Source organism: Anolis sagrei, chromosome 1, assembly GCF_037176765.1.
Source record: "Anolis sagrei isolate rAnoSag1 chromosome 1, rAnoSag1.mat, whole genome shotgun sequence".
NCBI classification, from domain to species: domain Eukaryota; kingdom Metazoa; phylum Chordata; class Lepidosauria; order Squamata; family Dactyloidae; genus Anolis; species Anolis sagrei.
In genome coordinates this window covers 113,739,803-113,756,695 of record NC_090021.1, presented here as the reverse complement: position 1 = coordinate 113,756,695, position 16,893 = coordinate 113,739,803, and the positions used below count along the sequence as shown (strand labels likewise).

The 16,893-nt window shown below is 39.6% G+C and overlaps 1 protein-coding gene across 3 annotated transcripts in view; it reads left to right on the top strand.

The window, feature by feature from the left end:
• Positions 1-16,893, top strand: part of COL19A1 (collagen type XIX alpha 1 chain) — a 232,558-nt gene that overhangs the window by 27,037 nt on the left and 188,628 nt on the right. For all 3 annotated transcript variants that reach the window (XM_067467964.1, XM_060752836.2, XM_067467969.1), the window contains exon 3: positions 178-277. In XM_067467964.1, coding sequence (XP_067324065.1) covers positions 178-277 — 100 coding nt within the window. The remainder of the gene's footprint in view (positions 1-177; positions 278-16,893) is intronic.

Here is a 16,893-nt window from a genome sequence, read left to right as displayed (position 1 = left end):
AGAGAAAATGAGACCTAGATATTTCTGTGTTCAAATCTGTAGGAACTGAAATAGCCTCTCAGTTGTTACTGTGGCAGAATGAATACTTTTATGGAAGAAATCAATTATTTCCTCCATTCTTGTTAAACAACATTAAATGAACAATAAATTATATTTCTCTATCATATTTTTTTTCAGGTTTTGATTTAGCGGAAAGCTTTTCTTTGAGGCAGATGTCATGTGGAACTGGAAAACTCTGTTTTAAATTAGGAAATGCACCTCTGATCAGAGACTCTCGGTAAGTAATATATAATTTCTCATTTGGACTTTCTGGATTTTTTAAAAACATTCCTTCTTTTCCCCCACATTCACATTGTTTTATATTTCTCTGCCTTTGCTTTTGGTTGTGTTGATCTAGTTGCCTTTTCTGCAGATTTTCCTTTGTTTTTGTAATGCCACCCTTCAAAGAACGACATTTCTCGTAACATTGAATAGTCATATGAGACTTGAATGTCATCAGATTGTCATGGGAAAAGATAATCAGATTTTTTTTAAAAAAGAAAAGAAATCAAAATTTAACTTGATGGAAATGAAATGCATTAATTTGCAAACTGGTCAGAATATACAAAAATTCAATCCCATTTTCAGGACAATATAAAAATTTTCTTAAAAAAAACATTTAATGGCAGTTAAGAACATCCACGTGCAGAAAAGAAGAGTTTTTCACATCTCCAGAAAGATTGTGAGTTACAGAATGTATATCTGTACTACTTTTGCATAGGTGGCTGGTCAGTGCTTTTCAGATTATTGTTTATATGGGAAAGGGGAACTGGAATTGGAATATTTATGAAACAGTATTCTTTCTTCATAATATTGAAATTAAATAAACTTGTTTAATCCTCTCATCTTCACTTATTTGGTTTATACTTGTATAGGGAACACCCAGAGCTTTGATTCTTGTAGGTGGTCATACACATATCCAAAAGCATTATAGATTTTTGGTTGTTGTGAGTTTTCCAGGCTGTATGGCCATGTTCCAGAAGCATTCTCTCCTGACATTTTGCCTGCATCTATGGCAGGCATCCTCAAAGGTTGTGAAGTCTGTTGGAAACTAGGAAAATTTGGTTTATATATCTGTGGAAAGTCCAGGGTAGGAGAAAGAACTCTTGTCTGCTGGAGGTAGGTGTGAATGTTTCAATTGGTCACCTTGATTAGCATTTGATGGCCTAGCAGTTTCTTGGTTTAGAATGGCTTCTTACTTACTGCCCAGAGAAATCCTTTGTTGGGTGGTCCCTGCCATAGTTGCAGGTGAATCGTCAGGAGAGAATGCTTCTGAAACAGAAAACTCAGAAAGCCCAGAAAACTCACAACAACCCAGTGATTCTGACCATGAAAGCCTTCGACAATACACTATAGATTTTCGCACTCAAATATTCTTTCCCAGCTCCCAAATCTCCAAACTTTTGAAATCCCCAACTACTGGCCTTGGGATTGTGAGTGTAAATTTAAAAGGAAACTGGCTTGCATGCACTACTTTTTCTTGCTGTTTTCTTTTTATCTTCACTCAAACTGGCTTCAGTTCCCAAACCCTTTTTTGGTGTTTGTAGGATATGATGTTGGGTTGAGAATAAATCTTTCCTCCAAAGTGGGTATGCCCACCTAATATGTATACATTTTACTGCTGGCATTGAACTGCTGCTGCAGTAATATCTTAAGGATGTATAATAAAGAAATAAGTCAAGGGATCCAAATGTTTGCCATTAGAATATCTTTATCTCAGCTGCCCAGGTTCTCTGTGTTTAATAAATCTTTTTTTCCCCCTGCCTTCATCTTTTCCTATCCTGTCAGATTATGTGGTTTTAAGAAGTACAGGAGTCTAGCCAGATGTAACATGACTTGTACGTTCACTTAGAATATGTAAATAGACTCTTAGTATACAGGGAGTAGCAGAACTTCTGTCTCCCCACTACAGGAAACGAAAGGGTATCTGATTAAGCTGACTTGAAAGTGTCAAGTAGCTTGGCAAATATCCCCTTACATTTCACTCATTCAGCTCCAGCTTAAGTGCTTGTAAACTATGCTGTGCCACTTCTGTTGCGTGATGCCATTTTTCAGTAAGGCTTGCAGCTATTGATGTAAATATGGGTGCTTGCCCAAAGTTAATATCGGAAAGTAAGTTTTTGAAATATATGTATATGTTACTCCTGACATGAAAACACACACACGCATATATGTAACACGTGGATGGAATTTGGTTGAGGTTTACTTCCAAATCTCTTCATTGTTAAATTGTTTATGGGGTGCACTGCTTTGATGCTGTGTTGGTTTTAATACACCAAAAAAGGTTGGCCAGAGTTCCACATGATTAACGGAATCTTCCTGATTAAAATGGGGCAATTCTCTCTCTCTCTTTTTAAAAGTAGCAGCATGAAATAGACATTATTTTAAAAAGCTAATAAAACAACATAAAATAATGGGCACAAAAGAATCTGGAAACAATACTGATTGCATTATATCATTTAAAATTGACTGTTAGGTAGCCCCAGATGTCTGAAGAAAACCTCTTTCACATCGGATTTCCATGATTCTGAGGACCCCCCCCCCCCCTCACACACACACACACACACACACACACACACACACACACACATTGTACCTCCTATGGCAACAATGCAGGGTGTGAACTCGAAGCCTCTGAGGGTAGATTTGTAGAGGAGAATTTGGCCTTTAAATTATGTGTCTTGATCTTAGACCTGAATAAAACATTTGACACTTGTTGCCGGTGTGCAACAATGACGCTAATAATGAGTAAAGAAAGTAATGGTTAAAGAAACAAACTCAAGGCACATCTACACTGACCCTTTATTGAGGCAGGGGGAGAGATAGCTCTGTAGCAGTTGCCTGATACATGAACTGGTTTAAGTCAACATGGGCCAAGGCTGCTTAATTCAGCCTTGAACAAAAGTTTTGAGTTGCTCTAAATTTTTCCCCAAATTCCAGAACAAACCACAACTTTGGGCCTGTGTAAACAGTTCCAAGATGGAACTGACCTCAGCTGCTTCCATATTTCCTAGGCTTAGGTGGGCCAGAGACATAGGATGTCATTCATTATCCCCTTACTCCGTTCTTGTCTTAGGATCAGCCACTGGGCGTGACATGGCTAGTGTCTGTTGCTTGTCACCTAGAGTAGCGTTGGCCAGGTTGAAACAGTGATTGGAGAAGGGAGGGGAAAGGGGGGGGTTGATTGCTCTTTTCCCTCCGCCTCCCTGGCACTGCTCTGGCATCCAGCTGACATCACTCCAGGTGAAGAGTGATGGACACTAGCCATGTTGCACCAGGTGGCTACCATTATGACAAGAACAGGAAGGGGCTGGTAAGACTGGCTATCAAGACTCCCTCCCACTTCCATGGTAGCATGAGGACTGACAGTCAAAACCACCTTGAGTCTGGTTTTGGAGTCTTCTCCTGAGGATTTCAAGAAGGGGGTGGTTGGCCATCTGTAGGAGGTGCCTTGATTGTATGTTCCTGAATGACAGAGGATTGATTGAATGGCCCTTGTGGTCTGTTCCAACTCTATGATTCTATGATCTGCAGTTCAACATTCCTACACTATATAGTAAGAAACACAGAAAGGCACAGGCACTAACATTAGGACAAACCTCCACTTCATGTGAAAGCCCCATCTTCATTCTTGCACAAGTATCAAATTCAGTACTTGGATTCTGCTTCTTCAAGTGCTACCATAGCCATTCCATGAGATACTGCACAAGCTTGCAAAGGAAAGAAAAGCTTCCCAAGGCAGTGGTTTTCAACCTGTGGTACCCAGGTGTTTTGGCTTTCAACTTCCAGAAATTCCAGCCGCTTTACCAGCTATTTGGATTTCTAGGAGTTGAAAGCCAAAACATCTGGGGACCCACAGGTTGAGAACCATTGTGGGTTCTAAATAAACATAGAACTAAGCTAGTTTCATTTTTGGTTGAAGTGATAGAATGGAGTAGCAGAAAGAGAAGATAGACAAAGATCTGCAGGAGTAAAAGTTTACATTTCAGAGGGGTAGATTTATTTATTTATTTATTTATTTATTTGATGCACTTATTAACCGCCATTCTCAGCCCATAAGGGCGACTCATGGCGGTGTACAGTACACATAGAAGACAGTTACAAAATCCATTTCAACAACATATAAACAATACAACAAATTACAAACTACACTAAAAATCCGCTTTGTCTCTTAGTGGAATCATAGCCAATCTCATATTCCTTGTTCCATTCCAGTTCTCATTACCATATTGTCTTGTTGTTAGCACTTAATTAAATGCCCTCTCGAACAGCCATGTCTTGAGGCTTCTCCGAAAGGACATGAGGGAGGGCGCCTGTCTGATGTGAGCAGGGAGAGTGTTCCACAGCCGGGGGGCCACCACCGAGAAGGCCCTCTCCCTCGTCCCCGCTAGCCGCGCCTGTGACGCAGGCGGGACCGAGAGAAGGGCCTCCCCAGACGATCTCAAGGTCCTCGTGGGCTCGTAGGCCAAGATGCGGTCGGAAAGGTATTTTGGGCCGGAACCGTTTAGGGCTTTGTAGGCCAAGACCAGCACCTTGAATTGGGTCCGGTAGCAAATCGGCAGCCAGTGGAGCTGGGACAACAAGGGCGTTGTGTGCTCCCTGCCACCCGCTCCAGTTAGTAACATGGCTGCCGCACGCTGAACCAGCTGAAGCTTCCGGGCCGTCTTCAAGGGCAGCCCCACGTAGAGAGCGTTGCAGTAATCCAGGCGGGATGTGACAAGAGCGTGTACCACCATGGCCAAGTCAGACTTCCCGAGATACGGGCACAGCTGGCGCACGAGCCTGAGCTGTGCAAATGCTCCCCTGGTCACCGCTGAAACCTGGGGGTCCAGGCTCAACGATGAGTCCAGGGTCACACCCAAGCTGCGAACCTGCGCCTTCAAGGGGAGTGCGACCCCATCCAGCACAGGCTGTAACCCTATATCCCGTTCGGCCCTGTGACTGACCAGGAGTACCTCTGTCTTGTCTGGATTTAATTTCAGTTTGTTCGCCCTCATCCAGACCGTTACAGCGGCCAGGCACCGGTTCAGGACCTCGACAGCCTCCTTAGTAGCAGGTGGGAAGGAGTGACAGAGTTGGACATCATCTGCGTACAGATGACACCGCACCCCGAAACTCCGGATGATCTCACCCAGCAGCTTCATGTAGATATTAAACAGCATGGGGGACAGTATGGAACCCTGTGGCACCCCACAAGTCAAAGGTTGTGGTGCGGAACAGGAGTCCCCCTTGAGAGGGGACGTTCCGGAGCAATCATGTCAATAGCCCTGGCCATCTCCCCATTCCAGAGAGCCACCAAGGCTTCGACATGGTCACCTACCGAGGTGGCGGGAAAATCCCCAAGAGCCGTCAGGAATCCCTTCGGATCCATCAACCTCCTGGGGCGGACCATCTTAATAGGTCCTCCACCTTTGCAGAGGTTAGGGGGCGCAGTGAGCCTAAATCTGATCAGGAAGTGGTCGGTCCATGGCAACGGAGAGGTGGACAACTCCTCAACACCGCCACCCTGTTCCCATCCCTGGCAGAAAACCAAGTCCAATGTGTGTCCAGCACAGTGGGTGGGGCCAGATATTTGTTGGGACAGCCCCATGGTTGCCATGGCAGACATGAAGTCCTGAGCCGCACCTGTGAGGGCTGCCTCGGCATGGACGTTGAAGTCTCCCAGCACAAGGAGCTGTTGAGACTTCAACGCCAGGCTCGAGACCACCCCCGCTAGCTCAGGTAGGGAGACTGTAGTGCAGCGAGGTGGACGGTACACTAACAGAATCCCTATACTGTCCCGGTCACCCACCCTCAGGTAGACGCTTTCGAAATTTGCGGTCTGCGGGATGGGGCACCTGATCAGATGGATGGAATCTCTATAGACCACTGCGACCCCGCCTCCCCGCCCTCCGGATCTTGGTTGGTGCTGCACGGAGAAGCCCGGGGGACAAAGCTGGGTCAGATTTACTCCTCCAGCTTCCTCCAACCAGGTCTCCGTAATGCACGCCAGATCTGCCCGCTCATCCAGGATTAAATCCTGGATCCAGGTCGTTTTTCCGTTGACAGATCTGGCGTTCAACAGCACAACCTTCAGTCCAGAGGGTCCGCTCACCTGGTTACACCAATTTACCTTGGGAGACCGAGTTGGAATTTTTAATGTTTTAGATAAGTGGTCCGAATTAGGCCGAATTTGAGGTCTCCTTTTCCCGCATCTCCTCCTTCCCACCACGACCTCTATGGGGGCCCCTCGGCTAGTGGAACATCTCCCCTCCTCCATGCCGCCGTTCCTGACCAGGGTCTTAACCTCTATTTCATCAGATGATTTAGATGTTGGTGTTCTTTCTTGCCACTTACTTTGGCCTTCTTTATCCCCCCTCCCCTCCTCATTGTTCTTCATAGGCTCCAGCCCGTTTCCTCCCCTGCTTCTTCCACCAGTCAGTAGTATCAAAGACAATATACATAGGAGGGTGGGGGGCCACATGGGTGGAGACAATACACTTCAGTAGATGGTAAATACAGGTGGTAAGCGTTCAAATGATGGGAAGTTACTGAATATAACATACTACTGCTGCTTGCTATTAAAGTGCTGAGAATTTATTGATTTCAAGAATACTATCCCACTGTTTCACTTTTAGAATAAAAGCTAATGTTCATACTGTGTGAAATACCATTCAGTTTAGGATACATTTTAATGCATTGGTAACCACTTACCCCCCAGCTGTCTCATTCGGACGGAAACAGTCCCAATTAATCCTTTGTCATCCCAATTTTTCAACTGCTTTAAAAACATCCCAGGTTCTCACAAAGTCCAATTCAACTTTTAGACGTCTTCCATGACAATTTTAACAAAACTGTTTCACAAGTTTTGCAATCTATTCTGTAAAACATTATACAATTCATTATGTCTCCATTAAACTACTTTATCACTTGTGCTAGTTGTATTAGCTGTTTTACTAGAGGCCGTGCAACTGTGAGCGGAATACCAATTCTTATAATTACTCCACTCACTGAAAAATCAATATAAAATGAGTGCAATTCTTTATTTGATTTCTCTGTGAGAGTTCCTCAACGAACCAAAGTGAACTCCAACCCATTCCAGGGGGAAGGCAGAATATAAATTAAATTACATTAAATCAAATTAATAATATAAAATGTTTGTTAACAATTGTTTAACTATAGTTTAATTATATGTTTCCTTATTAGTTTCATATCTGTACAATATGTTTTCACAATTTTAATACAGTATTAAGAAAAGACACTCTTGTCTTTCAGAATAATAGCCTGAATGCCTTTTTTCATATGATGGGATTCATGAAAAGCCATTTGTCCTTGTTCCACTGTCAATATTATGCTTTCAGTTCCCACACGAAATAGATTAACAGCGCATTAATATCTTTTTACAAGCATGCTAAATTTAAAATTACTTTGTGGCCCTAAATTTTTGGTAAGCCCAATGTAACCGTGGACCAAAAAAAAGAAAGAAAAGGGAGGGGAAGGAGAGACCGAAAATGATGTTTGACACATGTTCAACATAAACATGTTTTTTTAAAATAAAAAAACAACTGCAGTTTTGTATAAACCATGTGTTCCAACCAGGATGTTTAAAGGCTTTGAAAAAAATCATTTTCCAAAATTCCCAATAGGAATCTGTGCAGGCGAACGGCTTTTGGCATTTGCAGTCCAAAAAAGTAGTGCCCAAGTTTCAGTCCTTTTCACGGACACTGGGAGATGACATTGACCTACTGTATTTAAAGCACTACATTATACATTGATATTTAGACTTATGTCTCTGTGTTCATCTACACTGTAGAATTAATGCAGCTTACAAATTTGTAATTTGGTGAGGAAGAAAAGGCTAAAGATGATGTAAAACCAAAACTCCCAGGGTTTCATAACCTTGAGCCATGGCACTAATGTCAGTTTAAATGCACCTTTACAAATTTTTGTCCCAGGTGTGTGATAAGTCTGCATTTCTGTCAAATGCCCTGATTTATGAATGGTCCCAACTATTACTCTGTCACCTCACTTTTCCATGTGCTTTTTTCCAGTTTCTCTCATCTCATTCTCCTTGGCTTACTTCTGTTCTTGAAAACTGAGTTCAAAATGCAAAAGTAATTTGCACTTAGTTGGGAAGGAGTGAAACCTTGCTCTTCCCAGTAAACGCATGCTAAAGCACCCTGTTGAAGTCTCTCCAGTGTTACATGATCTTTCTCATTATCAACTGTTTACCATTGTGATCAAAATTCAACATGGACCACACAAATCCTAGTTTTCATCTATGAAACATTAGAGGCTACTGTATTCAGCTGTAATATTAAAATATACATATTAGGGAAGCAAATCAAAACATAGTGGGATTTACAGTAAAGTAAATCCATAGGAGTGTACTATATGAATATTGTATGCAGCACTGCTCTCATATTTGTCTAACTGATATATGCAGCTTATTCACAAGCTATTTTCAGTCTCTCCATTGTTTGTCCCATTGAAAAATAGTAGGGTTTTTATGATCCATGATTCCACATATCCACATGAAGTCTAGGAACATGAAAAAGGTATCATCTTGTATTAAGCTTCCACGGTTTCAAAAATCCTGGTTTACATCCAGATTTCAGCATGCATAATGGATCTGCCAAAAGTATACATCCTAACTCCCTTTCCAGACTCTTGAAAAGTTATTGGAGGCTCAGAGAGGAAGAAAGAATCTCCACATCACCCTCTTTGCATGAACTGAGCTTGGAAAAATAATACCATTCAACATAATACTCTTGAACAACAAATAATGCAAATTATATTAATAGATCTAATATAATCATTGGGAGATGTGAGTGTGCTTTTGATTTGTTCTTTTTTGTGGGGCGGGGGGGGGGGGGATCAGTATATATTTTCCTTAATTAGGCTCATGAATCAGAACAATGAATACATGAACATTTCTTGTGTTTCTCAAATTTTCCACATCAGAAAATACCCCCTTTAGAAGAGGATAGAATTTTAATGAATGTTTCCGTCAACAAACAAATGAATGTAAAGAATTACATTTCCAAGAATGTTTGTGGCATACAGCTTATTAGGAGACTGCTTAGCATATGTCTTATGTAGAGACAAACAACTTTTGGGGGGTACAACTCTTACATGACATGATACAAACATTCTGTGAATCTGAATAGTTAGTTGATAGCCAATTACGGAATAACAAGAACAGGCACAAAAAGTGGGTTGAATGAGGGTAACTTTATTTAACCTACTGTACATACTGCTGTATGCTTATTTCATATAGAGAGTGGACCAAAAGTCATGAAGGGGTCCTATATATGCTATATATTATGCTTTGGTATTGGATGCCATTTCCAATATTTGATTTTTCACACGGAATGTAAATTTCCTATATATATTGAATATGTTTCTAAGGTATTGTAAGTGAAAAACAAAAAATAAAGGTGTTATTGAAACCCTTTGTGACTTTTGTCCCACTATATATAAATTGAGGGTAGGTTTTGGTGTCAAAATTATGGATTTTGATATGACCCATGGATAAGTCGAGGCTCATTCAGCAGTGAGTAAAAACATAAATGACTCCTTAGAAGCCAGCTGCGCCTAGCACATATCCAAACCCTATTTGTATATATACATTGTTTATGTTTTGGAGGGGCAGGGGAAGGAGATCTATCTATTAGAGATGAGCAAAGCAGATGCAATCCGATTAGTAATTTGTTTTGGAGATTCGGATGTCTCCCACTTCATTTTGTAAAGATTCAAAGGGGGCTTTGTTTAGTTTCATAATCTGAATCTCTGAAGCTTCATAATTGTTTTGTTTAGATGTCCCATTAGCTGCAATAGGGGAAAATTGAGTTTCATTTCTCTGTCATTGAGTTTCATTTCTGTCATTTTTATGACTATCAGGATGAAACTTGGCACATTTGTAGGCAACACTAACAACTTTAAGCTTGTGATGTTTCATCCTCTGATTTTCAGAAATTTTAAAAAGTTTTTACAAATATTTTTTTAAAAAAACTACATGAGATATCCTCTTGAATTTCTTCACAATGAGACAACCTAAGCAGGGCATCAATCCTGCAACATTTCAAAAAGATTCATTCATCTATTGATTATAAAGAATTTTTCAAAGTTTTTTTTCAATTAAAAATTACTTTTAAAAACCTACAAGATGCTGAGAGGAGGAGACCAGCTTTGTAGAAAGCCATGTGATTGGCTGACAAGGAGAAAAAAACAGCATGCAACTGTCATTGTCAGTCGCATCACACACACACCCTCCCAGCCCCCTCCCACCCCAGACAATTACAGAGTATGCTACATTTAAAAAAAAAAACATAGCTTGAAATGCTCCAAAACAACAAATCTACCTGAAATGTTTTGGAAGCTTCCATTTAGTTGCGTAATGCTTCAGAGGTGTCCTGTTCCGATTAGTTATTTGGAGATTTGTATTAACGAATCATACAAATCTCCGAATTATGAAACAGACCTCCAAAGCTTTGCACAGTCCTACTGTCTGTCTGTCTGTCTGTTTATCTGTCTATCTATCTGTCTATCTGTCTATCTATCTATCATCTTTTTTGTACTCTTCCCTTTTATGAGAAATTCAAGAATACATATTTTGTTAAAGTTGTGGAAATTAGCTAAAGACGCACGATTTATTCTGTTGGCTTTGAATACATTTAAACAAATGAAATTAAACTCTTGAATTAAATTGCTTGGTTGAGTTGGTCATGGAAGACAACTATTAGCATGTTCAGATGCCAAATTTTTGAAATCTGCTCCCAACATGCATAGGAATTTCCCCAGAGACCTCATCCAATCTGAAATTCAGTTGGATTCGACTCACAAAATCCTCAACTTTTAGAGGTTTTATGAATGACTTCTGTTTTTCTAATCTATCAGAGTAATCCTGTACAGCCTATTTAGACAATCTGTTGTAAATTTTACTTACACAAACATCTGGTGCCTTGAAAAAAAAATAATTTCTTGACTTTGATCTTTCCTTCTTTTGTTGTTTTACAACTTGGAAAAGAAGTAGATGTACACTGTGAAGGTATGAAATAATCTTCTTGGAACACAAAAAATTCAATAAATTTTGTTCCAGTTCTAGATTATAATACAACAAAATGTGGGGAAAAATCAATGGGGAATATGCCTGCTGTCCATTGAAGGAAAATGAGCATGCTAATTTCACCACCAGCTCTTCACAGTTGTTGGTTTTGTCATCTTCCTCATGTTCAGAACAAATTTCTATAGTTGCAAGGAATAACAGAGGACCCATATTTCCCAAAGATGAGCATTTTATAAAGTCTTGACACATAGAGAAACCTTACACTAATGATCTTGATTTAGGATGTATTAATAGGGTTTATGACAACTGAAGCACCAATTGTCATAAGCCAATTGTCATGTGGTTAGCTGAAAGTGTTCAAAAACAGATTATGACTTTGGAAGAAATTTCGATTTGGAGTTATAAAAATGTGGCGGGTCTGTTTTTTAAAGCAAAGATACCCATGCACTTAACATATTCTAAACATTCCAATATTCAGTAACGCTTCATCAATTAGTAAAGCTTCCCGATTTTACATACAACCTCTTGGTGGTTAGCTATTTGCAAGTTTTATCACCCTGCCAGAAAGTATTTTTCACGGTTGAAAGAGATAAATGTTTGAACACATCTTTAGAAACATGTTTTTTAAATTTTGTGTAACCAAAAATGGTTTTTGTGCTCTAATTTTTCTACTCAGATTTTCTAGATTCCAAAGTGGCTTAGGACAGAAGTATAACTTTGGCGTTATCACAAATCCTGTTCTCTTTGCCATGTAGTTAGTGAATAAACAAACAAATTACTGTGCATTTTGGACTGAGTCAAATGAATGGCTGTTCTGTACAAGGACTTAGTAAATGCTAGAGACAATAAAGGCATGATTAAAAATCACGTTTAATGTGGGGAAAATAAATTGCTGCTATGGGGTTTTCCTCACCAATCATAATTTCTGTAACGGCCCCAGACAATTAGCATTGGAGAAAAACCCCATTAGCAACAGCAGGAGTTTTTTCCCCAAAGGCAACTGACATGTGTGCAAGTGTGTGTATATTTTGTTTTTCTGTGTTCCCCAGAGACTGAAGCTGTGAATGCTTAAATCACATCTACCCCTATGTTGGTAACAACCTTTCTGCAAACCATAATATTTAAATTTTAAAGCTACATGATGTGGTTGTTAGTCACATAGTTAACGTTATGTGCTGTTAAGCCTTGAAGACAGAAATAGATTATATATGTAAGTTGTGTGTGTGTGTGTGTGTGTGTGTATGACTTAAGTGTTGATAGGAAGTGTGCAGAATGCTTGTGTCACCTTTGTCTGTTTTCATTCCACCGAGCATTAACTCATAGTTATCACTCTCAGTTCTGATTAAGGTGTATTCAAGTTTTAACTAACTAATTAATTGAAATAAAAGCAGCGTTCCAAATAAGAAAATTTGGAATGCTATATTATGTGGCTGGGTGAGAGATTTTTGCCACTGTGCCTAGCAATCATAGATTGCCACTCTGTTCTGTCTTCTGAATCTTTTATAGGCTCCGCACACAGAAGTCTCATTGCGTCAGTTAAGAATTTAGAGCACTCAGCATATGATCTGACTCTTTGTGTTCAAACTATGGGAATCTCAGAAGCTAACACTGCTTTATGTCAGTGCTATGCAAATTATTTTACAAATGAATGAAGTCCATGGACTCCATTTCTCCCTGTTGACCAGGGAATATTCATATTATCACATTTATTTTCCTTTTGAAGATATGTTTAGGAGGCTATCTTTTCCAAAGGTCTTTATGCAGGTGCAGAAATGAACTGGTTCTGCTTCTTTTGGTTTCAGCTAAGATCTCCATGATGGCTGGATGACCATCGGCCAGGGGTACTTTGATTGTGCTTTTTCTGTACGGCAAGGGGTTGGACTAGATGGCCCATGTGGTCTCTTCCAACTCTAAAATTCTATTATTTATTCTATATACTGATGCACTCTTCTCTGCCTAGTAGATGGCAGCCCAACCCTCTCCTAGGTGAAGAAACGGAGGAGGAGGGGACAGGTCATTGCCAGAGATCTCTCTGGCAGCAGCCAGCCTTCTCCTCCACACTCTTCTCTTCTTTGCCTGGAGAGATAGCGCCCTATCACTTTCCTAGGTGGAGAAGAGGGCCAAAGCAGATAGGGATCGGACCTGAAACCCCATGTACAGCCCACTGGCCTGGGTTTGCCCTTGCTTGGGTTAAATCAGTCCCCTATAAGAGATACAGAGACATATAAATAATTGTATCTCATGAAAATCTTTCATTTATATATTTAAACATATATATGATTACTTGCTTATTTTATATAGACTCAGAGGTTTCCCCTTACATTTGCACGACACCTACATACTGTAGCCAACATGTGTCTCTACTGTTGGCAGGATGCATGCATACATAAATTAAATATATATTTTGACATATGTACTTAAGTACAAGAAAAACATTTGATCACACCTAAGTCCTTGAGAAATTAATGGAGGATAGAATACTGCAAATGCAGTAATGGATCACAAAGAATGATATTATTTGTACCATATTACTTTTTGGGATACTGAGAGGACAACAGTATCTCTACAAAATAGCATGATAACTGGTGATGTCATTTTGTTTTTGTTTTTAAAGCAGAATGAACAAAGGTTTGGAAGAGGTGTTTACAATTTTTGTCCTCTTGTTTATAAAAAAATAAGTTTTAAATAATAAAAAGCAATGCATTAGGCACCTATTTCTCACAAAAACACATAGAAAATAATGACTAGCATCTTGTTTTTGAAAGGACCAGAATGTTAGTGTCTAATGCACCAATTTATACAAATAAGTTTCCAAGCTCTGTGCAACTGAACAGATACAGCAAATAATAGATGACATACATTTAGCTCCGCATAATAACCAGGGATGTACAGGAACAGATATAAAGTGCATATTTGTAGCACCAATCTGTAATGGTACAAAGTAAATATATTCTTTTCAGCCCAGGGAAACAGATGTAAGAAGGAGCCAAAATGAAAGTGTGCTGAAAAAGAAAGAGAAAATTAAACTGTGAGGAGAAAAAGAGGGAAGGTTGTATTGAACCCATAAAAAGGGTGTTTATGAACTCTAGCCAGCCACCTGGAGCAGGTCAGTCTTTCCTTTCCAGGTTGGGTTCTCAAATTTTGTAAAGCACAAGGTCTGGAGGTTTACTGTAAATGTTTACTGTATCCAGTGACAATTGCAACATCAACAAGAATTTAATAACCAGACAAGCTATGACATTTCTTCCCCATAAGATGTCATCCTAGGGTGCATCTAACACTGTAGAATTAATGTAGCTTGACGCTACTTTAACTGACATGACTCATAGCATTGAGCCATGACAGTTAAATTGGTGTCAAACAGATTCAGAAAATTGCATTGGATAGACCACGTCAGCTCTAGTTTCTGATACACAACCTATGCCATCCAGTGGTGACCATCTGCTCGCCCGCAGAAAACCATATTTAATATGCTTCGGCACTATAAGAATGTTTTGAAAGACCAATCGGTGTAGTAACGGTGAGGCTACGGACCGTACTTTAGTTCTTGCAGACCACTGGTGGTCCATGAGACACAGGTTGGGAAACAGTGCTCTAAAAGACAAATGAAAGTGTATGTGTGGAGCCATACATGGGGTCAAATCCAGTCATTAATCCCAACTAGAATATGAGTACCATTGAATGGATGAGACTTGTTAAATCAATGCTTATGTAAACCTCATTAATTTAACGGGCTTGTTCTAGTTGATACTAATAATTGGGTTTATCTGTATAGATCGGGCAGTCTCTTGGAAGATAAAAGGCAAGAATTCAGGTTATTCTACTTGCTGGAATCTCAGTAACCAAAACTACGAAGTAGAGAGACTCATTCATGATTTAAGTATCTGCTGTGACTCTCTTATAGATATCTGTCTTCCCTTTCTAGATATTTGTGTCCAGGACTTCATTCTTTACATTCCTTTGCAGCCTTGGCACACAGACTACAAAGCAATTCAGGAGGCGAAAAAGCATGCTGGATTCAGCTCTCTCTTGCTTGTGGAAGTGAATTGTTAACCTTGGCTGCCAGTTCAAACATCTGCAAGTAAATAATTCAGAATAGCCAAAAGTTTAATAGAAAACACAAGCTTTTAAGAGAAGCATGTTTTTTAAAACTGTATCTAGCTTGTTCATTTCTACAGTGATTTCACCTTCTCACCTCAGGCAGCAACCCTCTGCAGCACTTCCTTGCACTTCATGTCTAGTCTCCTTTAAAGACTGTTCCCATTCCTGGTTCAAAACACAAACCACCAACAAGAACAATAGCGCACCAGTTAGCAGTACACGTGGCCCTCCATATCAATGGATTCAACCACCCACAGCTTGAAAAATTTTTTTTTTTAAATCCCAAAAAGCTTGTGCCATTTTATATAGAAAATACCATTTTACTACCCTATTGTATATAATGGTAACTGAGCATCCATGGATCCTGGTATTTATGAAGGGTTCAAACCCCAGGAGATACCAAAAGGCTTCCTACTAAGTGAATATAATTTGCTAAATCATCTGTATGCAGGAGAGGTGTTAGAATAGAGGTCAACAGTCAGCTCCCCAAACTCCACTAGTCTATTTTTGCTGCTAGCTGTAAGGTGTATGTTTTAAGTTCTCTTACTGTGTTCTGTCACACTGCCATGCTTGTCATAAGATTAGACTTGGGTGAGAAGGCTTTCAAAGCAGTTTTCTAGGTCATATAGGAAGCATTTAATCCATTCCAACTGCTCTCTGAAGGATAATGCCATGCACGGTGTCTGATTTCCTTAATTGTATTTCCCTGGGACAGAAGGTGGGGGAGGTTCCAGATTTTTTAATCATACGAAGTATTTTTAAAAGTTCTTTAAAACCGGGGTTATGTCTGCAAGCTAATATCCATTAGCACTGCTGTAGAAGAGTTTTCAACCTCCCTAAAACCCCGAGGCTATGGACTGAAGCTTATCACGTTAGTGGGGCTTAAAATGTGGAGCTCAGCTCAGTTACAGATCTTGGAGCTCATGTCTCCTATTATTTTTGGTATACCATTCCGTTCATGCAGCTCTGAGTGTTGTAGATCATCAAAAAACTACATTTGGGGCTTCACTGAGTTTATATACAGTGAGGAGAGCACAGCCAATAGTATTCATAATCACAAATATTAAACTGAGATGTGAACTCGTTTTAGATTTGCCTCAGTATAGTTACCTTTAAAATAGTACTCCTCCCCCTCCACTCTCTTTCTCTTAAACATAAAGTCATATATATATTGCGCCAACACTATGGCTTCTTTAAATGTATATAAGACAGAACTGAAGGAATTTCTATGTTGCAACCAAATTACAGTTCAATTTTCATAAATAGAACCACCCTTCTATTCCACTTTATCTTACATTTACTTCACATTTTCATGCCATACCTGCAGTGCTGTATGATGAATCTAATACAGCGTCTTTGCAAATCAGGTAACCACATCTGAAAAGCAAGAAACCACTATTACCCTCATACTGCATTTTAATATTAGTTTGCTGCTATCAGACTATATTCATTTTTCTACATTTTATTTCAATATAGTTCAGAGATATATGCAGTCTAAGATTCAGATGCCAATGTAGTGCCAGAGAGAACATTAATAGTGGGCATCACAAATCAGCAGGAAACTATATAAATGAAGATACTATTAACCATAAATGTATTAGACTAATGTCTCAGTTTAACTAAATTTTAACACTTTAAAATTAACTTCAATATTTTGGAAAAATTGAAGCATCCACCCCTATGGCCCTCATCACATGAGCAAAAGG